Genomic DNA, 24,492 nt, shown 5'->3' on the forward strand with positions numbered 1-24,492 from the left:
GAATAATTGAAGAGCCATGATGATGCAAAACAGTATAAAGAAATATAATACCCCTGAAACATAACATAGTCAGGTAAAAGTAATATACATTTGAAGTGCAACTGAGATAAGTGAACACACCAAGTTATTGCAGCAACATACCTACTGGCAGCAGTTACAATTAATTAGTTAAAATCTTTTTTTTTTCCCAAAAATGGGAAATCCTGCTGTAATCAAACCTATGGTTCTTTGGTTCAGCACTGTTAAACCCAGCATATGGAGGTCTCACTCCCCTGCCCAGTGAAGCTTTATCATCCTTTAGATAATCAAGAGGTGTGTTAGTGTGTTTAGTGACTGTCAGAGCTGTGCATGTGGCAGGAGAGTGAATTACCTGAAAGAGACGGTCAATAAGGGCCTCGTCTTCTGAGGATGCTCATAGCTGGACAGTGCAACAAGGAACTGCAGAAAACTTCAAAGCAATGGAAATAAAGACTTTATCACTTACAATCTAGTGGTAAGACTGGCCCTATGCCCACAAGAACAAATGGAAGTGTTACCCTGCAGGAAACCTTCCCATAAGAAAAGGAAGAAGCTTAATTGAGATTAACGACCTTTTTTGCTGAGGCCCATGGAAAGTCCTAACAAGGCAATATGTTAAATAGTGAATGTAATTTATAATATGTGCAATCTTTAGGTGATATAAAGAGCACCAACCAAAACCGACACAATGAGAAATGTCTTATGCCTTTTCTCACTTTGCTTTTTTAGAGATAGTTTCACCTGTCCAGTTTAAAGTTAGCATTTGAGTTTCTATTTTTTGGAAGGCCAATATGCTTGATTTATACACCAGCATAATCAAAACTCTTGATGTCAGACCAAGCAGACACTGCTTCAAAACAGCTTTCATTGTGGTCACAGATGATAGGCTTCTGTACATCTAAATTAAAGTAATTGTATTTACATTTGTTGATTTTACTTGTAGTGACATTTTTTCTAAGCTTTATTGATGTTAAACTTAGTTTTTCTCCATTTCCTACCACCTGCATTGATCTTACATATTTTTTGCTCACACTGTCATGACACAACACCTTTCCACATAAAACAAGGCCAAAATTTTTTGTTCAGTAGTTCCTGTCTCAAACAACTGTTCTTAGACAGACCAGACTGCTGGCCTGTTAAAAGGTATATAATTTAAGGATTTCACACGATAGAGATTTAATAATTCATATAAATATACAACACACACACATACTTTCAAAGGTAAGGGAAAATAATTTACTATTTTCTTCATGGTATAGTTGTTTAATGTTATATTTCAAGAATCTCTGCAGATGTCCTGAAAAGAGCTACACAGAACCATCAACATCGTGCAAACATCTGACACACACTGAGTATGTAAATGCATATACATGTTCTTCTCATCTATATCAAGAAATATAAATACAGTCACAAATACACATACAAAGTACATTTATCTGAAATAATTACATTCAGATGCTGAACAGATTACCTTATAAATAGCAGAAATAAATCAAGGTCTGTAATACTTTATCTTCAGACTTTTCTGTTATCATCATTACTGAACAATGCACCATTTTTCCTCAGTAGATAGATCTATTAAAACAGAGAACCAAAACTTTTTTCTTTCTTTACCAGGTCTACTTAAAAACTTCTGCTTGCATCTTCTCTTCTAACCAAAATTTTAATTTTGCTTTGTCCAGAGGTCTGATTCTTTCAAATGACCTAATGAAACACAAATGCTTCCATATTATGCAGCCATTCTTCCTTTTAACCTTTGCTTTCACGGAATGCTTGTGTCTTCTCATCTCTTCACTAGCTTAGCTGCTGTTCTTGAGCAAGCAGTACTCCCAATTCAGGTATCATCACCCTAAGCATAATTGTCACAATTTGCAAGTTATAAAACCCTACTGGAGAAATCCAGACAGGTGTAATTCTGTTGACCACAGTGAGCTGTACCTAAGTACAAAAACTCTTGTTTGGTCCTACCACTTTATTGAACAGTCTGTGCGTAACCTGAACATTCCTTAATACTCACACAACACAACCATCTTCCACGATTTTTAGTGCTTTACATTATACCATTTGCATGCTACACTAATTGACTTAATAAGTTTCTTTGCAGCACGTATTTTCTTCATGAATCGTTTGCTACTTAAAATTTTTAACTTGGAAAGAAAAATGTTCTTAAAAAAACTCATGCTACATGAAGGATGCTCATCCTACTCTAAAGCAATCAAAATCAAATTTGTTCCATACTGTAAAAATCAATGACAGTTCTATGGATACTGCATAAAGCACCAATTAATCAGAATTTGTCTATATAATAAAAAATTATTATTTTATGAATTCAAAATGTACTCTTATTTTTCAATATATTTGGTATACAAAAAAAATAATTAAAAATATTTTATCTCACATAAGAGAATGGCAGGTTACCCCAAAATATGGTCTAGAATCCAAGATTTTTGATCACCATTTTCATGTTATACACAGTACTAATATCTCAATAGTGCTGTTCAAACTGACCAAGGTTCTGTGCTTGTGGCTCCTCCTCAGTCTGTGTTGGTACAAGCTCACATTCAATTCACAATTAAAATTAAATACTAGTCGGAGCATTTGCCTTACTATTTTTAATGTGAGGGATAATGTTGTATGGCTTTTGTCTCATATTCTTAAGGAAACAAAAGAGCTCACAAAAATTATATGAGACAAATTATTCAGTTTTAAGATCAACTTTTATTGAAAAATTAAAAGTGCATTGCATAACTTCTTTATAACTGTAACATTTCTTAAACCACAAAACAGAGATTCTGTTTAAAAAATCTCTTCATATTTGTCACCATTCAAAAAACAGAGTATGAGCTAAGTCAACAATGATTTTAAAATCCTGGGTTATTCCCAAGGCCCCTGGTTCTGTTAGTCTGCTGTGAATGACATAATTTAACTATCTTTTCTAAAAACTACCTTTAATTACACAATCAGAACTTTTCTCATTCAAAATCAACAGCTGCTGTTCATTTTTATCCAGTGGTCAGTCTTTTCCAAAATTATGTGAGTTAATAAGCACTGCAGCTACATGTTCAGCTAAGATCTTGCCTATTGTTTATTTGATCTGAATTCACCCACACAAATTTATGGTGATGTCCATGTGATTTTTAAAGGCAAAATTGCTACCTTAGAGTATATTTTAAACCTCAGAAAAACAAAGTTACTCACCTGGAATTGCAATGCTTTGCATTAGTCAATACTTCTGTATATCCATACATCCTGATCTCTCACGGTCAATAGTGTACGGATTAAAAAGCAGGAAAATTCCAGGTAAACTTTAGTCTGAGAAGCTGTGGTATATTACTCAGATGGAAATTACCTACTAAGAAGAAAACAGATGAGTTTTCTCACTGACTATAACTGCTCTGCTAAATCAGCTCACCAAGTCACTAATTAACATGAGCCCAGTGCCTATGGAACATGGTACATGTAACAGGAAAACTCTCCAGAATCTGATACTAGAATTAAAAGCTTTGCAAAAAATCTAATTGTGGTCACCTGTGTCAGGACACAACACTGCAGAATGGCAAGATAAAATGCAGAGAGTAGGAAGATAAATTTAAGTCCCCTGTCTTTGGAGAAAATACCTCTTCATTAACTGTCTCACTTCCAAAACAGGCAGGAGGAGCTCCATTATTCCCACCTAGCTGCAAAGAATCAAGAGCAATAGGTAGAACCTCTGATTTTTGACCTTGAAAACACAAGATACTCCATTAAACGAAGAAGCAGAAATTTTAGTGAGCAAAACATTATATATGTACTGAAGAGCTCTAGATCTATTTCTGACTACGTCACAGAACTGTCCAAGGCCTTCCGTAGCTGCCTTTTGAACAACATAAAACTGTGACAGAGACCAGATTTCAGGCAGAAGTCTGTAAATCAAAATACGATGTATCTCTTCTGTACTCTAAAAACAGCTATAATGAGAGATCGTCTAGTTTTGATGAATATCTGGTAGCTATAAAGAATGGCATTTACTATTACGGAAGTTTCCTAACTGCTGAAGTCAATGTTCTTGCTGACTACTTCTGTACTGCAGGCCTGAGGTCATGCAACATGGATGTTTACATCAAGAAATATTAAGTATTGAATACAGAGGTCAGATAATAGGGTTATAATTGAGGAATATTGAGGTTTACGATCAAGAAGGCAAGAGACCAACTACACTGTCTTGAGGAAAATAACCTAATGAAAGAAATACTGTACCAGTAAGGTTACTAGGATTTAATGACATAAAAAGAACAATGTAGATACTATTTTGAAAGTCATACTCATGAATCTAAAAGACAGTGAAAAACTTATAATAATTTTTAGATTCAACTCAATTTCAACAAAAGATTTTGCAGAAGGTTATGGAAGAGGAATAAGCAATAATCCTGTGAAAAGCTAGAAAGGTTGTGCTATACAATATGGCATTTACCATAACAGCTTCTTCTCCCTGTGCTAACACAGTCAAAAACGCGAGACAGGATCCTCAGAAGGACACCAGTGGGACCTGCAGGATGGAAATCTCTCCTGGCTGTAGCTGTCCTTCCACAGGACTGATGGGGCCAGAGAGGCTGTGAAGACTACATAGCATGACCGCATTTCATTGAACATTACTAAAATAATTTAATTTTGTTACTGAGGTGGAGGGGTGGGAGAAAAAGCAATTAATTACTGGCTTGCATAGAAGGTAGCCACAGAATCATGTATGAAAACACTTGAAATTAGCATATTCCATTTACCCCCATGACAGTAACTCAGTAGACAGAGAATTATTGAATCTCCCTTTTGTTCCATTACTCTGCTTCCAGTATGGACTTTTCCACTTGGTAGTATTGATTATCTGGTGATTAAAATTGAACAAGCTGCTGATGAATCTGGTCTCTATAATTTGAAAAGCCTAGCCAATTGGAAGTGTTGGGACAAGCTAGCTGTAGTCAAAGATACTGACATTACTTTGGGGTCTTATAAGTTCCAAACAGACAGTTCATTTCAATAAAAGAATGATGCTGGCTAAAAGTCCCACCGAATTCAGTTAAAATGGTCATAGAGATCAGTCCTGAAATAAAACTCAAAAACAGGGGCCTTGGTTAACAACCAATATTCACTAGAAAAGCATTCAGAACACTGGCATTACAATAAATAAAACTGAAAATTCTAATATTTCTAATAGATTAAAGGGATTTCATAATTTGACAGTCTATACACAATGTTAGAATTCCTTATCTTCAGTAAAATTATCTGTAAGATATTATTTTAAGGGCACTAGGATTTAAATGAGTGTCAACTAATATTTTTGTATTTTTTCTTTGGCTCACAAAGACACTGAAATACCATAAACATTATTTAGAACTTCAATAATATATAAATAGGTTACATTACAAATGGAAGAAAATACAAGACAACTCTTCAGCATGGTAAATCTCTGCATATAAATAAGCAAATATTTCAGATACCTACAATTCAACAGTTATCTTGCTGTAAAACTATTACATTTAAATCCTTTTACACAAATTCATTTAACAATAATGTACACAATCTACACAAATTGACCTCTAAAAATACAGCAATAATATACCTGTTACAATGACTCTGCTACTATTATCCCCTGATTTGACACTAAAGGGCAAATACAACTATCTTACTCAAAGGTGCTGTCAGAGATTGCTGTTTTGTACGTGAGAAAAGCACCAACAATAAGATTTAATACTGTTATACATTTTCTTTAGCTCCTAAGAATCTACGTTTTAGAAATGTTTCTATATGCCTATTTCTGTCTGGCAGAAAAACCTGTAGCACATTATCCACATAAATAGTTGTTGAAGGAAAAAGTTAATTCTCTTAAAGTGGAAAACATGCTGTGGCTTAGATCTAAGCTTATAACCACTTTTTATATATATGTATGTATATATATAATTATATATATTTATTTATACTGTACATATATACTGTGCAGAGTTCTTAATTTGCTATTTTAGTACTTATTAATTTCCTGCTGACTACAATAAACAAGACCAATGTAAGAGTCAATAGTACTTCAACTTCAAGATAATACATTTTCCCTCAGTAATATGATCTACCAATACATATATATTTCAGTAGCCTATTGTTGTTTTGTTTAAGTATGTCTTAGGAGATTGGAATTTACAGAAAGAGAATTTCCTTAAAACATGTTCTGCAGAACTGGGTTAAAAAAATAGCCAGTGCTGGAAAACAGTGAATTGGAGAAATAAATAATTAAACCACTGCACTACAGCTCCTGCCCCAACCTCTCTATTTCCTCAATGAGGAAGTCAATGTCAGACTTAGTTGCTGCTGGGTTGGAGATGACCATTCGGAAGAAGTTGACTTTGTCACCCTGAGGCTGATACCCAACCATGGTAGTACCTGACTCCATCATCAGTGCCTTGATTTTCGGTGCCACCTTTATCATTGAAAAAAAAAAAACAGAGAGAAAGAGAAAAGAAAAATTTATTTTTTCTTTGTATGTCACAGCATTTCTTAACTCAGAAAAAATAAACTGACTGCCAAAAAAAGGCACTAATTTTTATTAAAAATATCTGTAACAGAAAAAGTTTGATAAACTAAATATGTAGGATTGGATATGTAAAGGAAAATTGACAACAATAATATCCATCTTTTTGATTAACAGACTAATAACATCTTAGAGTATTCACTATGTAATAATTTTATCTATTAAATATACACATCGTTTCTTCGTGCTAAAGATTTTGTTATGAAGAAATGTTTTCTGCCTCTGTATGAAAACCTACTCCAGACCTTTTTGAAGGTAATGGATATTATGAGTATTCTCAAAGCAATTTGTGTGAAGGTGACAACAACAGAAATTTTTCAACAAGATCTATATCATAAAGAATATTTTCTACTAACATAAGCCATGGAAACCTTCCAGTAGTTTTGCAGTACTTTGCATTTACCACAATCTCACTTCCTCGCTTTAAGTTACAAGGAACAATGTTCTGACGGTCTTAATACTTGGTATTTTCTAAGCCCAGTTTTTCCGTCCAGACCTTCTTTCTCCTGCTCTACTCTCTGCCAACCAAGATCAGATGTCTGGCTCTTTTGCTGTTTTGTAGGAAACTTTATGATGTCCTCTAACACTTAACAGGGTCAAGTCAAACATTTTATCCCTCTTGCCACTTCATACCTTTTACCTCAATCTTCCTCTATTCTCTGGGTTTTCTGGCAACTTTTTTATCTAACATGCCATTGGGCTGACCCAGAAATTTCTATTCTCTTCTGTTCTCTTTCCCCAGTGTGGTACAGATTTAAAATCCGCTACAAAACCTCCCAAGTTTGCCCATTTTTCTCCCTTCCCTAACACATACACAAAAGAGCAATTACTTCTGATACCTATAAAATTATTCTTTTGTCTCCTGAATGTACTTCATTTCACTTCTGTCTGTCTAAAATACTACAAAATTAATGTATTTTGCTTCCCCCAAGTCCTAAGTAACAGGATACTTTTCCTGGTGATGCTTCTATGTTGTCTTCGCTTCCCTCTTTCACTTCTTCTAATACATTTATCACAAGGTCCTCCAAAGGGTATTAATTTTCACTGAAATGCATTAATGCATTGTCATTTAAAATCCAAATAAAGACCTGAGGAGGACTTACAGGTTTCCATGTGCTTTACTTGTCCAAGTATTTTTAAATATCTGCCCTTCTGTTTCTCTTGCTGGTATGCTGTCCCATCCAAACAAGACTGCAATGTCTTTAGGCCTAGCTGCTTTTTGAAGATTTGTAACACTTGCGAGCACAGAAGTGATACAGATCAAAGAATAATTGACCATGTTCTGTACCTGGTTCTATAGCGAACACATGACTTCAGCCTCAGTATAAATAGGAGACAGAAGTGAGCAAATATCAAGGTCATGATGAGCAATGGAGAACTGACATCTCAGCATTTGTAATATGTGCCCACACACAGATACATTATTTTTAATAAATAGACTACTTTGGGTTGAAAGAGTATGTTACGTTTTTATATTTAACAAGAGACACATACCCTGTGTAACTTTTCTCTTCTCTCATCAGAGTCTGGCATGCCCCTGAGACTTGGAGGAATATACCAAAAACATACATTTGTATGCTCTGGCTGCAAAAAGAACCAAACACATACATCAATTGAAAAAAACCCAACAATACAGGTCAATCCCACGCTAAAGGCTCGTCAGCAGTGTATTTTAGCACAGGCATGAAAGACAAAATATAGTATTGACTTTCTCAGTCCCGCATGTTAAACTGAAAGAAATGGATTGCAGTTCTGCTGCTTGCATCTGTTGTGTTATATTCCATTCCCTTTACATTGTCCTACTTACAATATTTAGGGTGTTAATGAAGTGCAAATGCTTTTCACCTTCATGCAGTTTCATGAGGAACTATTTTCCAGGATCACAACAGAAGCAACTCAATTTTCCTTTCCTTAGCAAATGTAGAGATGAAGTATATTCTATCAACCAAGGGTTTATGCAGTGTCACTAGCAACAGAACATACAGCAAAAGAGCAGATTCTCGGTTATGTATGTAATAATGTGGAATCTCAGCATGAGGAGCTTGTATTAAGGTAATCTTCATGCCCTAACCTGAGAAGTCCTTTGCAGAAGAGAAGAGGAGATAAAACTGACATTTGTGGTACAAAACCACATGCATTTAGCCAAAACAATGCCCCGATGCCAATAGTCATGTAGTTCTTTAGGAAATAAGAGCAGTTTTGCATAACTGGCTTGACAAACTGTGAGAAGTGTGAAGACTGTTTTTGAAATTCCATCCAAATTTGGCTCCTACATACATAAAAGAAAACTTACCTCCCCTTCAAAAACCATCTCAAATTCTTCTCTGTTTTTGATTTTAGTGTAGAGATATTCTGCCAGCTCCAGGCATTTGTTGATCTGATTTTCGAATCCTACTGTACCCTGTTTAAAAAAGAAAGAAAGTATTAATCATATGGTTATTTTTTCTCTTCTGAAGCAATCATCTTTTCAGATAGGCTTCACTTTTAAATACTTTCGGTCAGAAAACATTTAGCAGTATTATTTCTTGTAATTTAAAAATACAGTTAATCAATACCACAAAAGTGACTAAATTTGACCTCTACTTGAGACTTATAAATTAAATAAATGCATTTCTGGTTTTTGAGATAAACTTTTGTTATTTACCTTTGCTTTCCACATCAACCAGAATTTGAAAATGTCCACATGTCTACCACACTGTATTGCCTTATCTCCAGTGTCATAGGAGACATCATACTGTTTGTCTGGCTGGAAGAGGTAGCCTGCACACATTTGATTGCAGCCTTGAAGTATACCCTGTAATGAAAAACATGTACTTATATGACTTACATAGCATATGTACATAAGAAACTGTGTGCATCAATAACGTATAAAAAAGTATTTCAAACATAAACAGAAGAATTGTTCTTTAATGGGACTTATTATAACATACTGACTTTGTTTTGTAAACTCGAGCCATAAAAATAATTTCATAAGCTAAGGTGATTCTCTTAGATGTCCCTGAGAGGTCATATGGTTTTACACACCTACACACCCACACCTCAGATTAAAAACATTCTCAGATTAATTTGGATACTTAGTTTGTGATATTAGCTTTGTGCACTTCAAAGGCTATGTTCTTAACACTTAAATTTCTAATTTGTTAAATTACACACTGGAATACAGCTGTGGTCTCTCAGTGCAACAGAGGGACAAAATGAAATGAAAAAACTGAATTGAAGGTTTCAACTTTGTATATTGTCTAGCTTTATGACACTTAACACAAGTGACAAATATAGGTACAAATCACCTAAACCAGACATTTTTTGCTTACAAATAAATATGGCTCACAGACCAATAGAAATCTATGGATTACCAGTAAAAATTGCTGAAGGAAACACAGAGGAGCAAATTCCTGTATGTTACACAGAAATCTTACACATATGACATTTCTAAAATGGTTTGCATCTCCTTTAGGGTTTATTGGTGTTTTTTGGAGGAAGCTCAAAGAACTGATAAATACAAAAACACCTATCAAAATTCTCATATAAGACAAAAACTCTTGCCAAAATCCTGCCATAGCTAGCACAATAAGCATGCATGCCACTAAACAAAGGCTAGTGCTTCTCTCCAATAGATGTGTTTTATAGAGGGAAATAAGTGCTGCAGTCTTCGCTTTAGAGATGGATCGACTGGAAGAGCAATGGCAGACCTAGGGCTGGAACTCACAACTCTTCCATGCTAGTTCTATACACAGGGATAACTTCTTCAACTAAACTCTTCTAATAGCAATTGACATGCCAGAAATTAGTAAACAGTATAATTAGTCCTATCCACAGATAATATGACTTCTTTTTTTTTTTATTGTCTAAGGAAAATACTTATTGCTTAAGAGAAATAAGACACTGGTTTTGCTTTCATTGCTGACAACAAAGAATCTAGATGAAAGCCCTAAAATACAGAGAGAGTCATAATAAAAGAAGTATGCTTTCTTTTCAACAGAACTGAGAAACTTTTAAACCACTGTGTAAGGTAAAAAAAGTTGGTTTTTATTTAAGAAGTTTAGACTGTTACTAAGTACTGAGACCAAAGGTGTATGTTCAGTATATCGTAGAAACAGCAGGGCAGGTGCTCAGATGAAGTATATTAGCATGGCTCTATTATTGCTATTAGAATACGCAAAGACCCAACAGCTAAAGATCTGATCCATATTGCCTACAGCTTTAACCAAAAAAAGCCCCAAAAACCCAGGAAAGATAAAACAACTTCCTAAACACAATGTAAATCCACACAATTATTCCTTCCAAATAAAGTTCTGAAATTAAATGGATTTTGCAATACCCTGTGAAAAAGTAGGGCTTGGTATTTACTTTTTTTTTTAAATGTTTAATTATTAAATATAAAGCAGACCTTCTCCCGGACAAGAATGGCAGAACACTGTAACAACACTCCCATCATCTTGTGTGGATTCCAAGTGACTGAGTTGGCTCTGCAAAAAAATTACACATTCAGATAGGTCTGGAATTCAGAAACTTAACCTGAAGCAGTCACCTTTGTTTTCTGCTTTCAGCTGGAAATATATGGAGTTTTGACCATGATGATATCAGTATGGAGGTTATTGCTGTCGCAAGTGTCTTCTTTCCCAGCTATGCTGTCCAGGAAAGGAACTTTTTTGCGTTAACATTGCAATGTCAGACTTGTGATTAATTTATGTTATTACTGATATCAGCTAATTAGTATCAGATTAATTAGTTGATACAGTAACATCTCCCCCAGAAGACTCCACTTCTAGAAATAGGACTAACAAAAATAACAAAACCAGTTTGATGTGTTCTCTCATTTCAAGGTACTGATGGGGAAAGTGGGGGTGTCAGAGAATTAAGGGACTAATATGGATTCTGGGAAAATACACTTCTTTGTTGAACAGCTGCTGGAAAACTAGCAAGCAAATGAAAAGACACTCTCCATCCTTATCTGCTTTCCCAGCTAGAGCCACAGTTCTAGCTTGTTGAGCCCATGGACTGCTGAAAGGCTCTAAAACTTTACATCAGAATCCTAACATTCTGTATGTAAAGCTTAAAACTTTTTACATGTAAATACAAGTGAATGCACAAGATCCCCTAATTTACTAGTCAAACACAAGAGATGTTCTGTATTTTTAACATACTATCCTAGATGGCTTAATGATGATGCTAAAATAAATGTGCCAACATTGCACATTCATTGACCTCATCGCCCTAAGTAATTAATTGCCAAATGTCTCCTTGATTCACTGCATTTTCCACAGAAGGAAATACCACGTAATGGTATTTCACAGACTATTCATGTGTTCTTACAATGTGGTTGAAAGAAAATTAAAAGGTATTTCCTCCTCTTTTACACCTTGCTCTCAGAGGACACAGATATAACCACAGTTCCTCCATTTTCAGCAACACAGTGATATCTTCACCCCAGTATGAGGACCATTAATTTCTAGATACGATTCCAACCTCTGTCTGCACTAGGTTAAACTGCAGCACCCCTCAGTCAAAAGAACATTGCAGGCTGTGCTGTACCTGGGCAGCTCACCATCCCTCTAAAATCTCCTGCTTATGTGGTGCAAAACAGCAGATACATAGCTCAGACTTAGGAGGCACTTATCTTTCAAAAAACTTCACAAATAGTTCAGATAGAGTAATCAAGAAACATGAATTTATCTAAGAGCTGATTTCCATTTTAAAAACACCATTTCTTCGGTTTAGCACATTTATTTAATTTTCAGGGTTCCAAACAAAGACAATTTTAAGTCACTCTTCGCAAGGAGCATTAGGTTTATTTTAACATGAAGATGTCACTCTCTCCTCGGTGCAGCCAGCCAGCCAGAGGCTATCCTACTACAGGCAATCCCAGCTCTGCACCATGGCAGCATGCCAGTCCTTCATGCCAGTGTCTCCAAGCAGGCCAAGTATGACCTGAGTGTTAGCAACAGACCCCAGCTGGGCTCATGACAGGCAATTACACAGTACACGTGGGTCCCATCCCGTGTTTGAAGATCCGTATAACTGACTAGGAAAGAAATAATTTCACGCATCACGGCCTGCTGCCTTCTCTATTTACTTAAAATTAAAGCCTTAATTAGCACCTCTGGGTTGACCTCAGGTCAAAAGAGGTGTGCCAAACTCCTATGACCAAACCTCTGTACCTTAAGAAAATTATTTCACAATGCTGGCCTTATACTAGACATGTTGCCATGAGTGACTAGCAAATTGGACTGGGCAGAGGTTGATAGGATTCTGCTACTTCAGAGTGCTCCTGCCACACCACACGCTGCCGTCCCCGTGACAGAAGGGTCTGCGTGGTTTTGCTGCCAGTCCTTCTGTACACAATTCTTTACATTGTATTTATTCTTCACTTACTGTCTGAGATGCCCAACACCAGGAAAGGTTGTTTTCCCTAAGGAAGAGCATTACTCACTGTACTCATTTTACATCTTTACGTGGTGCTCAGTACAGTTGACTCAAGGAAGCAATTTGGTGCTAATTTAAGAGTACACGGGTAGAGCTTGCTTCAAATATTTTTTGATTCCCTGGAGTCTAATATCTGCAATGATGGAAAACAAGTTTCTGGTTCTCCATTGCTTTTCTGATTTCTGTTCAGATGGGCAGCATTTCATGATAGAGTAGTTTAAGAGGAAATCTAGAGACATCCATGGGGTTATAAACACAGTATCTTCTACAGGCTTGTCATCACTGGATATGGGAACAACTGTGCCAAAGGCTACACCTGGAATGACTACTGAGTCTGAATTGTAAGGACCAGTGAGAGAGTCATACTTTCACTCCGCCATCCCTATCAACACGAACGCTTTGTCTCAATTAAATTGAGTTCAATCAATTATCTGTTAAAGACTGGCTTCTGGTCTCAGTGGGCATCTTGATAATCTGGCTTATGTACCTGGGGACACCCGTGTGCTCTTTTCTGCAGACTGCACCCTGGCCTCTACAAGAGTTTCCTGCTTGTTTCATGTAACTCACAGGCCCCTGTGCTCTCAGACATGGTGAGTATCAGTGACCCTTCTGGCCTCCCTGTAAATGACCTCAGTCTTCTCCCTGGCACAGCAGGAAAGGATCAGCTATTGTAGTCTTTTCCAGCTTTACAGGTACTGAAACGTGCCCCTAAAAATTGCTACTAATTCAGTCTCCCTGTGTTCCTCTCATTATTGTATTTTTAAAAAAAGTATTTTTGTTTGTATATATATATATAAAAATATATATATATATATACACATAAATACATATATATATAAAAAACTTTCATTTACAGAACACTCATTTTCAGGCAGAAAATACTTTATTTTCTGAAAAAACTGCAAACATCTTTCAGGAGAGAACCTTTACAAATTCCCACCATGTCATGGCTTCCCGTCATGAGTATCCATGCTCAAACACCTTCCCTGGATTCCTCATTTATTTCTGCTATTCTCAAAGCTCTACATTTCAGAGGTTGTCTAGTTCTCCCACTTCATTTTTTCCTCAAATCCTTCTTCATCCTCTCCCAGACTTATGATCCCTTCAAAGATATGCATAGAACAATTTTCCTTTCTTTTTGCCAAGTAATATCCTTATCCCCCTTCAAATCAGCTGAAAACTTACCTTTCACACAATGGTACATCACTGTTTTCTTCTGTAGTATTGTTTCAATCTTCACAGTCTAAACCTTTCCTGTCTGTCTCACTTTTGTTTAATTTAAATTCCTTAATGTAGCAAATTAATATTGTCATGAATTTGTGAAGTGTCATGTACCTTATGAAGGTACTTGCATAACAGTATTACAAATAAGCACACGTAGTACCTTTCTATTCCATTCAATTTATGACGATGCTTTCGGGACATTAAGAGTCCACCTCCCCAGGCAGCCTGGAAGAGACAGAAAAAAGAGAAGACTCATTTTTTTGAAAAAGCTCAACATATTTAAGATTAATCAGAATCTAGTAATAAATATTTTAATTCAAGAAAAAACACGTGTAAAAAAAATCCTTTTTTGCCTGAATAGCAGCACTTTTTTAGTTACTTACATCTACATGGAGCCAGAGGTTGTATTTTTCACATATATCTGCAATCTCCTGTATTGGATCAAAGGCTCCATATACTGTTGTGCCTGCAGTTGCATTTACAAAAAGAGGAACATATCCCTACAATAAAAATAAAAATATTAAATATAAATGCCAACCTCTTTCAGGAAAAAAAAAAAGGGAAAATAATATCAGAAACTTTGTTATCTCATTTGCCAGCCTTAAAAGAGTTTTTCTTCCCATGTGAAAGGTACACATAAGCTAAGAAACTAACTAATCATATACATGGTAAGAAAACCTCTGTTTTTATTGTATTGTAACTTCACAAAATTAACTAGTTAGAAGATAAAGAATATTATTTTGTCTAATCTTTTTCAGTGAGGAGATTCAAACGATGTTAAAAGACTAGCAATAGCCAAGTAAAGTTGTGACTTTTACAGCACTATAAGGGAAAATTAATTAAATGTGATCAGTAAGTTGCGATTTGAAGGCCTGAAATTGTTCCTTTAGTCCTTATCTACTAATAAACAGAACAAAGGAATCCAAAACAAAAGCAATAAATGTGGAACTATCAGATGAAAGAAAGACAATTTTGACTTAAATGAAATAAATGTGAACTGCAATTTCATAGAGTGCTCAAATGTAAGGAAGTCAAGAAATAAAAAATTAATAATCTAGATTGCTCTAAGTTCTTTACTTTGTACAAAATTAATGGATTTTTCACTGCAATGATTCAAGAAATAATAATTAATGCATCAAAAAATTAAGCTTACTGGCTATATTTACCAACCCTGCAGCCTCACACAGGAAATCTATATGATTTTTTTGGAGTTCTATAGAATTTTTTATGGTTTTGGCTAAAGTCTGAATTTTGGAAAAAAGTAGCTTTAGTTTCGTGTTCTCATGCTTTTTTCCATATATTTCCACAGAAAGTTATTTTTTAAAGTCATGAAATATGAATGTGGTTCAAGAGTTCAAAATACCTTGTTTTTAAACAGAAAATGAAAACCTTAGCAAGACATATAGATAATTCCCTAAACAATACATGAATGTATAATTAAGCATCTGAAAATATTATGATGACATTTATATCTCATTATAATGTGTTCTTTAATGTCAGCCCTCTGGCTTCAAAGGAAGGAGTAATTTTACTAGGCCAAGCATTTAAGGACTAGTTTTTAAGAGCACAAACCTTTTGTTTTGCTTCCAGAATTTTTGCCTCCAAATCAGCTGGTATTATTTTGCCTCTGTAATTATCATAGAAACAGAAAGACAAAGAAAATTAAAGAATGCATATGGAAATACTACCTACAGCTGAAATACTTTAATAGGATTTTCTCAACAGGCCATTAGTAACTTGACACACTGTACTGAATCAGTCCTTAAACACAATACAAAAAATTTAACAGATGAACACATTTAATCTATCAAACCCTAGCATTCACCCTACCTTTCATTGCATTTTATCAAAATCACATTGTCTGTTCCAAATCCAAGTGCAGCTCCAGCTTTCTTTATTGAGTAGTGACTCTGCAGCAAACATATGAACATTAAACAGGATGGTGGTTTAATGATGAAGTATTTTAACAACATACATCCATAAATTAGGAATTAGCAGTGTATTAAGCTCACATGCTCTGAGGTAAAGAGAACCAGCTTAGGGACTGCAGCCATGCCTTTGGTTTTGACTTCAGGGAAATACTTGTAACGTGCAGCCATTATGCTGTACATGTTGGAGATGGCTCCTCCTGTGAATGAATAAATGAATGAATAATAAAATCGTGATAATGAAAAAAATGCATATTATACCAAAGACATACAAGTCTCATTTGCATAATGCAGTGAAAGTGGCAGTGAACTATGAAGAAGTATATTTCTGAAAGGCACACACATCTGTCTAAATAGCATAGGACAGACCCTCTGGAAAGTCACAGTGATAGTCAGAATTTCCTATCTGTCACCTCTTTCAACTGCTAACATTTTCTAACGCATTCCGAAAAAATTCAGCTTTCATTGTGCGGCTTTTGCATGTCAACTTCTTGTTAGCAAGAACAACAGCAACTTATCAACTTGTGTGAGGCTGGAGAAACGTCACATATTGGATGAATATATCCCATCTTACTGTAGACATAGAAGTAGATGGCTTAAAGGTACATTTCTACAGCTGAGCTAGTTATTGTAAACTTCCTTAGGGTCAGTTATGGGAAAGGCACTTCACAGGCTACAATTCAGCTAATGTATTTTGACACTTACTTTTGGAGAATTTGAATTGAGAGAAATTTTCTTGCTGTTAAAAAGAGCCCTGGACAATTAGGTCAGTTCTTTGATGCAGACCTCAAGCTTTAGGGACCTCAAGCTTTAGGAAGATCAATCTCATCCATAAGTCTAGGACAACATCATCTTCTAATACTTCTTACTGATGAGAACACTGAGAAAGATCTGTATTTTTCTAGCAGATAGGACTGGACATCAAGCAAGTGTGCGTTCCTAGACTTTATGTGGGCTCTTTCAAATGGAGGTGGTGTTGGCCTTTATCCTCTGCAACAGGATAGTGTCCCCTCATGCCAAACCCAGAAAATGGAATTCTGCTGGGTGCCCATGTTGTCCACACATTGGCTCAGGACTTCCACATGGCTTATCATCAGTCATTTCTGTCTCTGCTCACTGCCTTTATGTCACTTTCATGGGAAGACACTTTATCTTGGTCTTTATATGGGAATCATACTTGTGAACTCAGTCAGTTTATATCCCAGACAATATGTCCCAGAAAGTGACACCACAGCCTTTTCCTGACTCTGAGCCCAAATCCTCACTGTCCACCAAAGAAGTCAGAACATGATTTTCAAGAACTATTGGTCAGCAGGAGCTGTGATTGCTCAGCACCTCCAGAAATGAAGCCCGCAAAAGGACTGTTTAAATGCCCAACTACGCACCAGCACTCATGATCAAGTCTTAAAATGTTGACCAGCCATAATACGTAGCCATATTCCGAGATAATTTTTCCCCCAGCTTTTCTGTGGGATGTTTAAACAAAACATTCCTACTTCTAAATAACTGAGTCATTGCTTTGTGTTGTAGATTGTCTGGATATTCAGACACAGTTTATGTTTATTTTACCTTTTGAAGTTTTAGTCAAGCCATAAAAACAGAGAAGAAAAACTCACCAGGTGAGAATATTCCATCACCATCTTTACTTGACCATCCAATTATCTCTCTCATCTTTCGAAGTGTTATTTGTTCCATGAGGACAAAAACAGGGGCAATTTCATAGGTAAACCTGCATGGATAAATTAAATAAACAAACAAACAAAATCAGATACAAATTCTAAAAACACACAATAAACTCTCAGTCTATGATTCTTTGTAAATGCTCTAGATTTTCCTATAAATTGGGGTCCTGATACTGCAACCTTTACCCAAGCAAAAATCCTCAGGAAAACAGTACTGGTGAATAAAAACTGCAGTATTAGTTAGTTGCAGATTTCTATATAGTGAAGGTAAGACCTAATGTTCATCATCATAGCCTGCTGACTGCTGTACAAGACTGTGTAAAACACTTGTTTCCCAAAATGCCAGTTCCACACTTGTGGAATAACATACTTCCAAATCTTTACAAAAACAGTGAACTTCACTGAGCTAAACACGACCATAATTAGAAGTATTGAGCTAGGGTTTCAAAGTCTAAGTACAATTAATTATGTGGATTTATTTTGTTGATGATCTCCAAGGACAACTTATTTCTACAATACAGTGTGATCAATAACTGTCAAGAGTAATTATAAATGATGATTTTCTAATTACCAATTACCGAAACCAAGTCAGCAGTCAACTACTGTATCCACTTAATGAGGGAAAAAAACATTACATAGCCTGGTATGCCCTGATGTCACAGTCAGATACATGGATGGAAAGTGACAGCCATACAACCACTTTTGGTGATCAAGGTACATGGATAAATTGCTACTGCTGTAAACAAACTGCTTGCTCTGTATGGAAAAAAAAAAAAAAGGGAAAAAAAGGAAGCAGAGAGAAACAAAACAATCAGCTTATGATTTCTAAAGGAGGCTATAAGAGTATGACATCCTGACACTTCAGATTTGACTGATGTCTTCCACTTGAATAATTTCATCAAAATGTATGTGTTGTCTCTTTAATACCAAAATGATATTTTAAGAATAAGTATGGCGGACTTGAAGGAAGCAGGTGATATTAAGAAGAAAACAAGTGTCTGAAAAAGCTTGTTTTTTATTTACAGTTACACTGGTTACTTAAACAGTTAATTTTTTCTTCAATCCTTGTGTGTCCTTAGTCCATTAGAGAAATACCACCACCATTTTTAAAACATTCCTTTAAGATTAAACACTTGTAATTTCTTTAATTGTTGTAATTGCTATTTCCAGAAGCCAAAATAATACTTATTTTGCTTTTATTATCATTAGAACTGCCAGAGACAGTTGAACACTGATCTGAAGTTTGGGTGCTGCCATTATTTACAAACAGACAAAATTAATGAACCAACGTCTGCTAACAGTGGGGAGTTTTGGTTTGGTTTGGTTTTAAGCACTGCAAGACTAAAACATACTCCAATCTTTATTTAGGCAGAATGATCAACTGAAGTCAACAGGAACTCGGCAGAGCATAGATCACTGTAATTCAATACAAGATATGTTTAAGTCAATATGAATTTTTTCCCCACAAGTTTAAATACTTTAAATATTTAAAATTTTGAGTTTTGTCCTGAGACCTTGCACACTGATCCCTACATAATTTCCAGGAGACTTATAGGCTTGTAGAAAAAATATATAACATTAAGCAAGTTTTTTGTATATAAAATATCAAGTCTTCACAAGGGGAATTTTAATATACTCAAATACAAGTAAAATAGTATTTGCTTATTTTATTCTGTAATTATTTTCTGATTTTCCAAAAACTGACAGGAAATAAAAGCCAGTGCAGCTGTATTAGATGATGGTTGTGATTTTACAAATCACATCTTGCTAAAGTTCACTCAAACCTGCTTGTTTTAAACTTAAATGATTTTGAAAAACTCAGGTAAAGCCAAAAACTGTGTCTGGCTTAGAAGGGATGATCCAACTTCAGAATCAATCTCTTGACAAAAACACTCGCTAGATGTTTCATACAGCTACAACCTTTACAGGCAGTTCTATGAATTAACTAGAACAGTCCCAAGTGTCAGATCTTTACTGATAGAATAAATGAATGGCTTTTTTTAATAGAAGCCAGTGCTGGCTTCATTCTGCTCTCATCTAAAGAGCAAATCACTTTATCAGACCAAATCATTCTAGCTACCTGTTCTCCTGTTTGCCAGTATGTAAAAAGCATTCTGAGAATAAGCATAAAGCATTGTACATCGAGTTTCCATGCTGTATTTTCATAAGCATATATGCATAATACTGAAAACACCAATATAATTCTCATGTTCCAGCTAACAGTGGGCACAAAGAGAACTTCCAGATAATACTATTGCTTTCTAACCCAGTTGGCTGCTGCACGGTGAGAGAATGCCTTGTACTGCAGAACCCTAGAACTGGATGAATAATGGCAGCTTCCGAAATTTCCACCCTGAAGGTCTCATGATTAGTGCTATGAATAGCACATTGATGCATTATGTCCAAGTCAATGGGGGAAGCTTATTATGTTTAATTTTATATATTATCTTCACAATGACATTTAAGTAATATTTTCTAATGATAATTTAAATTTTTAATCTGTAAAAGAAAACACTTATTTTTGATTGTTCTTAAACATTTTAAGTATTGTTTATCTGCAAAAAAGAAAAAACAGCAAATGGAAAACCTTCTCTGCCATAATTCAGTGCTACTGTCACTTGTGTGCAACGTGTTTATGTAGCTGAAATAGGTTAGAACAGTTTCTAGGTAAAGGTCAAAGCCTGCTCTTGTGTGCTGGACCATTGTTCAAAACAAATAATATGTTTCCCAGAGCTCACAGAGATGATTTTGGCTATTTTTAATAACCTTCTCTGTCAGTTCTTTGAATCATATTTTACAAGCATCTTGCTTTAGCCTTACTTGCAACTACTGTTATTTGAAAGCACACCATGTTGACCTTGCTTTGCTGAAAAAAGAAAGCCAATGTATTATTTTGCATTTACTAGACCTTACACAAGCAAACAGATAGTAAATTGTCACGCTCACAGAGAAGTATTTTCAAGATATGTTCTTGTTTAAAGTATTAATGAGTCAGAAACTAGCTTTACAGAACTAGCTCAATTTAAAACTAAATTTACTTTTAAAACAAATAAAGGAAAAAGCAACCTCAATTAAAAGAAGAGTTACTCTTTAAGAAGTGAATGAATGAGTGCAGTGTTCTTAATACCGTTGGCAATATTTCCTAAACCTGTCACAGTCTGCCACAGAACCGAATTCCGTTGTGTCCTATCAAATTTGTGTAATTTCACTGCTTACAAAATTATAAATAAACTGGGATAAGTAAGTTAGTCAAAGGGAAAGGGGTATTCAGAAGTACGTTTTTGTCACAGAGAAACAACTGTTAAGCAAAGTTTTCTTTTAGAAATGTGATTGGAATTTTTTTTCACTTTTAATTGTGCTGTTTAAAAAGGCATTTAAAAGCCTGTAAAGCATTTCACAATACTCATTTAATAATCAAAATATATGTTGCTAGGTTTTCTTTCCAATTAGCTTTTAAATTTGAATGTCTCATACTAATTTTTACCAAACAGAGAACTAAATCAGATGATTATTACAAAGAGCAGGCTGGTTTTGGCTGGAGCACCCTAGGTGTTCTTTATTGCTGATGTCACAAAACAGGCACAGTTCATAATCTATATAGAACTGTTAGTAGTCAGGTATATTTAAGAAACCATGTACTCGTGGATAGGCCAGTGAAAATACTGTTCCTTTCCAATCTGCAGATACATTTTCTGTGTTCCGACAATTAGCAACGAACTACCCAAAACAGAGGTAGCTTTAGAGTTAAAACACATCCCATACAGGACTAAAAGAGAGCAACCTTTGGACTCCCATTACATTTTTGAGCATATAGATATCAAAATTTAAACAAAAACTGACTAGAAGGTTCTTTTGTTTAGGGGGGGGCTTTTTCCATTAATTGCACTCTTTGTTGCAAAAATGTACCTTATGTTGACCTTCAGTCTTCATTAATTTTGAGGTCACATTCGAATGTTAATTTTTACCTTTTTATACTTCCACTTATTCACTTATACACAACTTTATTATTCTCAGACTAAATCCTTCATTATCATCAAATTATTTTTCAGTGTTACATTTTTAATCATTTTGAAGCCACCCAGAAGCCATTTCTTTACCAGCACATAAACGGGAGAAGGTGTTGCCTCAAGCCTGCTATCTCTGAAGTCAACAGGAGAAAAAACAATAAACCTTTACATATTTTGTATTCTAGTGTTAATACGTGGATAGTTGTAGAATTACTCAGTCTAGAGACAAAGCTTTAAAAAAAAACCCAAAAAACCAAAAAACCAGAAAAAGATAAAGAAGATTGGTCCAAAAGAAAAAAAATTTTCATGTTATTATATTAGAATAATCATGTTTTGCTTACCGTGTACTCTGGGATATTTGCATTTCTATTTATCAGAAATGTAAAACTGTTCAGCTTTGTATAACTATTTTCACTGTATTACTGCTACATTAAGAAAAACATGAGACAGTTTTATTGAAGATGCAACAATCATCATTTAAATATGAAAATTATTCATGTCTGTGACAACACATATCTACCATGATACACGGCAGCCCCTGTAAGCACCAGTCACAGACGCTGTTGACGAGGCACTCCTTACATGTTTGTATTAGCAGTTGATGTCAGCCACTCCCCAGCCAAGCCAATAATGTCCAGTCCTGTGGACAACTGATTGAAAAAGCGAGGATGACCTGGAATGAGAATTGAGAGCAATTTAGAACAGACTCCAATGGTGTTTCGCAGGTTTCAGTTTCAAACCGTCCAACTATTCTGACAGAAACGACAGGTTTTTCAGTCATAAAACTTGCAGCAAAGTTTTCAAAGCAAGTCTTGCTTATGGGGAGACCCTTAGCCAACATTCACGGATGTCTTATTACAAACTTGAAAAACCGCTATGGTGGGAGCTCCTGGACGGAATCATTAGAGTTTAAAATTTAAAATAAAAACCTCAGAGCAGACTGAGCCTGCAAAACACCTCCGGGACCCGCACAAGGTTAGTCCATCTCCAGAACCCCCTCCCAACCTCGGTCGTGCTATGAACTCGGTCGAAGTTACGCTGTGGGGGACCCTCGGCGGAAACAATCTGCAGGTGCTGGGTCCATTTGCATTCGAATGAGGAAACAGAGGAAGGCTCAGCCACTAGATCGAGGACTGCAGGAGTGAGGGAGGGGTGCGAAGGAGCCAGTCGCTTCCTGAGCTGCAGGGCCACGGGAGCAGCGTTCGCGAGGTCTCGGCGGGAATATCCCAGCGTGGCACGACCCGCTGCGGCGGTGTGAGAGGGTCCTCCAAGACCTCCTCAGCTCGGTCCCTTGCCCACTTGGTTTAAAAGCTAGGATTCACTTCCTTAAACAAAGGATTTGCTGTAGAGCCGAAGTAAATAATATTCCTGTATTTCAGCCGGAGTTGTTTTAACAACTTTTATAAGCAATAATGTTGAGTGCCTACTTTCCTAGCATGAAACGAAGAAATTTCTAACACCTGATAACGGGCTTTGAGGGGAGGTGGGAGATGTCACGATTTAAACCTTCTCTCTGCTCTCTGGGAAAGGACACGCAGATAGCACACGAGGGACAGCCCCCTAGAGGGGGGTCAGCGCTCGACGTCTAGAGGGACCTGTCACGTCGCATTCGGCTCAACGCTGGGAAAATCAGCATCTTTTGACATGAAGAAGTAAATGCGAATCTGCTTCGAGCGATGTCAGCAGGAACCTTTCGGAGCCGTGAGCCTGCCGGCGCTGCCACATCGCGACAATTCCCGAAGAGGGTGCGCCGCGCCCGGGCAGCTCTCGCCCCGGGGAGCCAGCTGCTCAGGGCTAGAGCCCAGAAATACCACCATGGCATAGCTGTTTGCTTTACAAATCAGCTCTTCTCTCCCTTGCCATCACGGACTGAGAAATTATCTTAAGCGACATTTCCCTGACCTCCCAAAGCTGTTAGCGAGCCCACGGTCTCCTAAGGCTGTGCTGCAAATTCAACACCGGTGGCTTTAAAGGGAGCTTCGCCTGGAGAGAGAATGTGAGCCCCGGGAGCCTGGGAAGACAGGGCGTGTGTTCTGGGCGTCGTACGGTCCAAGCAGCTCTTTAAAGCTGCACCAGGTACTGCTTTGAACCGAGCTCATATCTGGTCGATACCTGCCTCTCAGCTCCCGGGGACAGGTCCTGCCGGTCCCACAAGAGCTCCAGGGGAGGCTGGGGTGAGGGGAGGAGGTAGCTCGATATGCCGGGGCGATCGATAGCGGAGTAAAGGTGTAAGCACGCAGAGCGCAGCCACTCTGGCTCAGCTGATTGTCACCTGTTCAACAACCCACGCGTTTGGAAGCGAAATGTGCTCCCCTTTGATTAAGGGTACAAAATCAAAGTATGCTCCTGACTCCTGTGAGTAAATCAAACCACCATGTAAATAGGGAAAAAAAAAAGATAGGACGTCACATCAGTTTCAAGATTTTGTTCCTTGAATGCACTGCGTTGGGTTTTCGCAGCTGCATAACTAACCCCCGCAGAAAGCTGTGCCTCGCCCTTCAGGAGCCGTGGCTCGCAGCAGCCCAGCCAGAGACTGCCAGGCAATAGCCTCCCTGTACGAGCTCCCGCCGCTCGCCACTCCAGCTCCGGGGGGAAACTACCGCCCGCTCTGGGCGCTGAACAGAGCGGTGCTCAAGAGGGCAGCTGGCCCAAAACATCTG

The 24,492-nt window shown here is 36.7% G+C and overlaps 1 protein-coding gene and 1 long non-coding RNA gene across 2 annotated transcripts in view; one reads left to right on the plus strand and one right to left on the minus strand.

Annotated features, from left to right (window-relative positions):
* Positions 1-2,716: 2,716 nt before the first annotated feature.
* GAD1 (glutamate decarboxylase 1) overlaps positions 2,717-24,492 on the minus strand; it is a 32,427-nt gene continuing 10,651 nt past the window's right edge. The window contains exons 6-17 of the mRNA XM_032693029.1: positions 22,415-22,505; positions 17,760-17,872; positions 16,228-16,343; positions 16,046-16,125; positions 15,788-15,842; positions 14,599-14,715; positions 14,376-14,440; positions 10,956-11,034; positions 9,213-9,362; positions 8,862-8,969; positions 8,063-8,152; positions 2,717-6,457 (exon numbers count right to left, since the gene is read on the minus strand). Coding sequence (XP_032548920.1) covers positions 6,284-6,457; positions 8,063-8,152; positions 8,862-8,969; positions 9,213-9,362; positions 10,956-11,034; positions 14,376-14,440; positions 14,599-14,715; positions 15,788-15,842; positions 16,046-16,125; positions 16,228-16,343; positions 17,760-17,872; positions 22,415-22,505 — 1,238 coding nt within the window. The 3' untranslated portion in view covers positions 2,717-6,283. The remainder of the gene's footprint in view (positions 6,458-8,062; positions 8,153-8,861; positions 8,970-9,212; positions 9,363-10,955; positions 11,035-14,375; positions 14,441-14,598; positions 14,716-15,787; positions 15,843-16,045; positions 16,126-16,227; positions 16,344-17,759; positions 17,873-22,414; positions 22,506-24,492) is intronic.
* On the plus strand, positions 18,507-21,988 carry LOC116789316. Its single transcript, XR_004357981.1, has 3 exons — positions 18,507-18,730; positions 20,042-20,109; positions 21,875-21,988. It is a non-coding gene; the product is annotated as an uncharacterized LOC116789316 (long non-coding RNA).

The sequence above is a fragment of the Chiroxiphia lanceolata genome, chromosome 7 (genome assembly GCF_009829145.1).
Source record: "Chiroxiphia lanceolata isolate bChiLan1 chromosome 7, bChiLan1.pri, whole genome shotgun sequence".
NCBI classification, from domain to species: Eukaryota; Metazoa; Chordata; class Aves; order Passeriformes; family Pipridae; genus Chiroxiphia; species Chiroxiphia lanceolata.